The 4,213-nt window shown below is 29.8% G+C and overlaps 1 protein-coding gene across 3 annotated transcripts in view; it reads left to right on the plus strand.

Moving 5' to 3' along the window:
- Window positions 1-2,112, plus strand: part of LOC108548277 (neprilysin-2) — a 20,471-nt gene extending 18,359 nt beyond the window's left edge. For 2 of the 3 annotated variants that reach the window (XM_017901129.1, XM_017901131.1), the window contains one exon: window positions 1,808-2,110. In XM_017901129.1, coding sequence (XP_017756618.1) covers window positions 1,808-1,811 — 4 coding nt within the window. In that variant the 3' untranslated portion in view covers window positions 1,812-2,110. Of the gene's footprint in view, window positions 1-1,807 lie in introns of all 3 variants that reach the window. The other variant, XM_017901130.1, reaches the window with a different exon arrangement.
- Window positions 2,113-4,213: the final 2,101 nt, after the last annotated feature.

A 4,213-nucleotide genomic window follows, 5' to 3' on the forward strand; every position in this document is an offset into this window, starting at 1 on the left:
CGAGAGCACGTCGCGTAGGCTAGTCGGTACTTAAGAACAATCACGACTATCGCGAGAACAATTATGTTCTATTTGCTAAACGAGGGGGATAAGAAAATGATAGAGAATTTATAAATTTCGCTGCAAGTTAGGTAGCTTACCTTTGTACAGATAGCGCGCACATGAGACTTAGCCTAGACGTCTATCTTATAACCACCTATAACTATTTAAGTCTAAACGCACGTATCCCGCGTCGTCAAACGATGTCTTGAAAAACCTGAAAAGCTGAAAAAAAAACAAATTAGTAATAGATTAGTTTAATACAATAAATAAACATAATAAAAGTGAAACGAATATAAACCACAATGATCAACCAAATGAAATAAACGATCCAACGATGAGACATGAACAACCCAACGATGAGACATTCGAATATTATACGAAATATTCGAATTCTCAAATAAAAATAAATGGAAACGAGAAAATAAAATCTGAAAAGAAAAAAAATAATTAAAACCTGAAAGAAAAATAGATTAGACCTGAAAAAGAAAATGATTAACAACCCAAAGGTGAGATACAAACAACCCAACGATGAGACATAAAGAAACCAACGACGAAACATTTAAATATTATACGAAATATTCGAATGAAAATAAGTAGAAACAGAAAATAAAAGCTGGAAAGTGAAAAAATAATTAAAACCTGAAAAAATAAAAAATAATTAAACCTGTAAATAAAAAAAAATTAATTCCTGAAAACAAAACAAAAATTATTAGTAAATTGTTTAATGGGGTGGGATGAGGTTGGGGTGGCCAGTCCCAACCTCATTTCGAACCCCCCACCCCTTCCGCGCACTTAGTTTAAATGCGTCACTTCGGAGGACGAACTAACAAATGAGTCTTGCTTCGTCGCGTCACCCTTTATATAGCCTCCGATCCGCCGAGCTCCCCACCCCGATCGGAAATTTTCGAACTTCGCCGATTCTATTAATTATTAATTTTCCGCCTTTATAACCAATAATTTATTAATTTTTTCACTTTTATTACAAATATACGTTGCGAACAATTTGTGAGTAACAAATTTGAATTTGTTACTAACAATAGGAGTAATAATTTATAAACCTTTTGCAAATTAAATGTACTTTTTAATACATATGGATTATAAATTCAAGTAATAGCGATTAATTTATTATTTTTCTCATTTTTGTTATAAATTTGCGTTATGCACAATTTGTTTTTAACAATATGGTTAATAATTTATAAATCTTTTGTAAATTATATGTAGATTTTATCATAAGTAGTTTTGAAGTTCAAGTAATAACCAGTAATTTATTAATTTTTTCACTTTTATTATAAATTTGCGTTGCCAATAATTTGTTATTAACAATTTCAATTTGTTATTAATAATAAATTCGAAGATTTATACGTTTCTTGTAAACTATAATTGCTTTCACAATTCCATAGGATAAATTTCCATGATACATATATGCTTATGAAAATATTTTTATTTCCTCTGCATTTTTGATTAAACATTAGAAAGCTCAGGCTATCTTAAAAGACAAGTGTGAGTTAATTTTTTAACCATTTCTTCAACCATTAAAACGTCATTGGTATTTATCTATCGAATAATGAAATTGTTTCAAATTACAAGTGATTTAGAATAGTTTCTTATAATTTTGCGATTAGTATAAAAAAATCCATGTAAGCATATAAATGTTATACATATAAAAAATTACTAATGAAAACACTATTTATTAACAGAATTAGTTAACCAACGAATATGTTTGCTAAAAGATTATTTCTAAATTATTATTCTCTTATGATTGCAGGTAGTACGAGGGATTCTTTAAAAGAATACTAATACGCAAGAAAGGATTTGAAAATTTGTAGCGAACAGAGCCCTAAGGAGACCATTGTTATCGTATCGATTGTTGATCATGATAGGACCATGAAAGACTAGTTTTATTTTGGCATGGTTCACTGTGATTTAAATCTCCTAGCTTAGTAGCAGGTTACATCACAGTGATTACACGCGTGTGTATGAGAAAGTGCGCTTGTTAAATAGTAATTACGAAGAGTAAAAAGTGGCCATGGTGTCAGCCTAAAATTCCATGGATAAGAACTACATGTATATATAGAAGATACGTTTTAACCGTGTATGTAACCGTTTCTGTGTGATTCATCTCGTCATGGACGAGTCTAAAATAAATTTTTCGATCAAATGAAAGAAAATGCAAAACAAAATGAACGTCATATCATTTATTCTTCTTTCCTTCCCTCCAGTACTGTGCGTTCGAGAAAAGAAGCCACAGCTGATTAACTCCGCTGACACATCCATGATTTCACATTCAGTGATCGCTATTAGTCGAACACGGTGACGAAAATCATCGGAGGGTCGTAGCGAGACCAAGTAAGATATAATATGCAAATATCGATATAATGTTTGAAGCGTAGTGTTAGCTATTAAGAAACAGAACGCACAGTATTTACTGATATTTATATATAATTAGATTTGTAATATTTAAAACAGTTATCAATCATTTTTTAACGAGTTTCTTAAAAACACTGTCCAACAAATTTTAATTTCCTTCCTAATCTGTACTATCCATTAAATGATTCTTGTATAGTTTACTTTCCTGAACACGAATCCGTAATCGAAATTGGTTTGACTCTTAGTTCCCGAAAAATGTGAGTTTTTCTAAAAAGGCACGATTTCTTGGCTAAAATGAAGTATTACATAAAAAGTAAAGAGGCTAGGAGGTTCTTTGCTGTGTTAAACATTAGATGAGAGTCTCTCTGTGTTTATCAATTTAAATAATTATAATTATTCGTGCTTCTGAATAACTATATTTGATCATGAAAGCTTAAAAGTAAACCTTCAAGCTTACTTTCTACGCATATTCTTACATTTTTACAAAAAGTTCTGCATCTGACACGAATTAACTACACTGTAGCGTATTTCAATTAGATTTTTGTTATTGTTTCGTGAATCAATGTATTTATATTATTGCTTCTACTGTATAATGAAACTGGAATAGATAACAAATGAATATGTTAAAAAGTTTTTCCTTCAAATCAATTTGTTTAAGAGTTATAAGCACTTGTACCACACAACCATGGTGTGCCAATACTTTTGTTCAGCACTGTATATGTACAAGAGCCATATACTATGGGTATAGTAAGTGTTAGTTAATAATATTCCAATGTATTGTATATCTGTTTTTAAAAATCTAAACTTCTATAATAATATATCAAATACTTTCTAATTTGAATTACAATAATAAACAATAAATTTTAATAAATTTGAGTTTATAAGTATTTTACATTAATAAAACTAATGTATTTCTTATAACTAGGTTGTAATGAAGACAACTGTTGGTGATATTGAGTTAAAATTATGGGTAAAAGAAACTCCAAAGGCATGTTTCATAGAAATTTCATGCAGTTATGTATGGAAGGTTATTAGGATGACACTATATTTCATAGAATTATCAAAGGATTCGTAACACAAGGTGGTTATCCCACAGGTATAGGAGAAGGTGGTAAAATATATGCAGAACCATTTAAAGTGAGACTATATTTAAAAATAAAATGAATTCCTCTTTTTATTCAAAAATAATTATTGGATATATGTGTTTTAGTACAAATTTCATACAAGATTACGTTTTTGCCGACGAGATTTAATTATCATATTTTCTCTTTTTTGTAGAATGATAGACTACTTTATCCTCCAAGATTGTTAAAATCTATAATTTTGAACAATCCGTTTTCTGATACTATACGAAGAATAAAACTACAGAAAAGTGAAGAAGTAAAGGACAGTTCAAAAACTAAAACAGCAGTGGTAAAATAAAAATCATATATGTTTGCAGAATTTAGCCCTGGTAGTATTATTCTTTGTAATGAAAAATTTTGTTACAGAGATTTCAATCTTTTATCATTTGGTGAAGAAGCAGAGGAAGATGAAGAAGAATCTGTGATATGAAATAAAAAGTTTAGTGGTGAAGGCAAATATGCGCATGATCATTTAAGTGATTCAAGATTAAGCTCACAATCAGCTGTTGAACCACCTGAACTTGCAATTAAAAAAAAAAAGGAAGGTAGTAGCGATTAGGAAAGTGACGACGAAATTGGGGAATAATTTTAAATTAACAAATTATGAAATTTCTGCTATTAATTTATGAACTTTTATAACTGTATCGCATAGCTGACTCCTTGCGCAGCATTCTTATACA

The sequence above is a fragment of the Eufriesea mexicana genome, unplaced genomic scaffold, assembly GCF_001483705.2.
Source record: "Eufriesea mexicana isolate 0111107269 unplaced genomic scaffold, ASM148370v2 scaffold1482, whole genome shotgun sequence".
NCBI classification, from domain to species: Eukaryota; Metazoa; Arthropoda; class Insecta; order Hymenoptera; family Apidae; genus Eufriesea; species Eufriesea mexicana.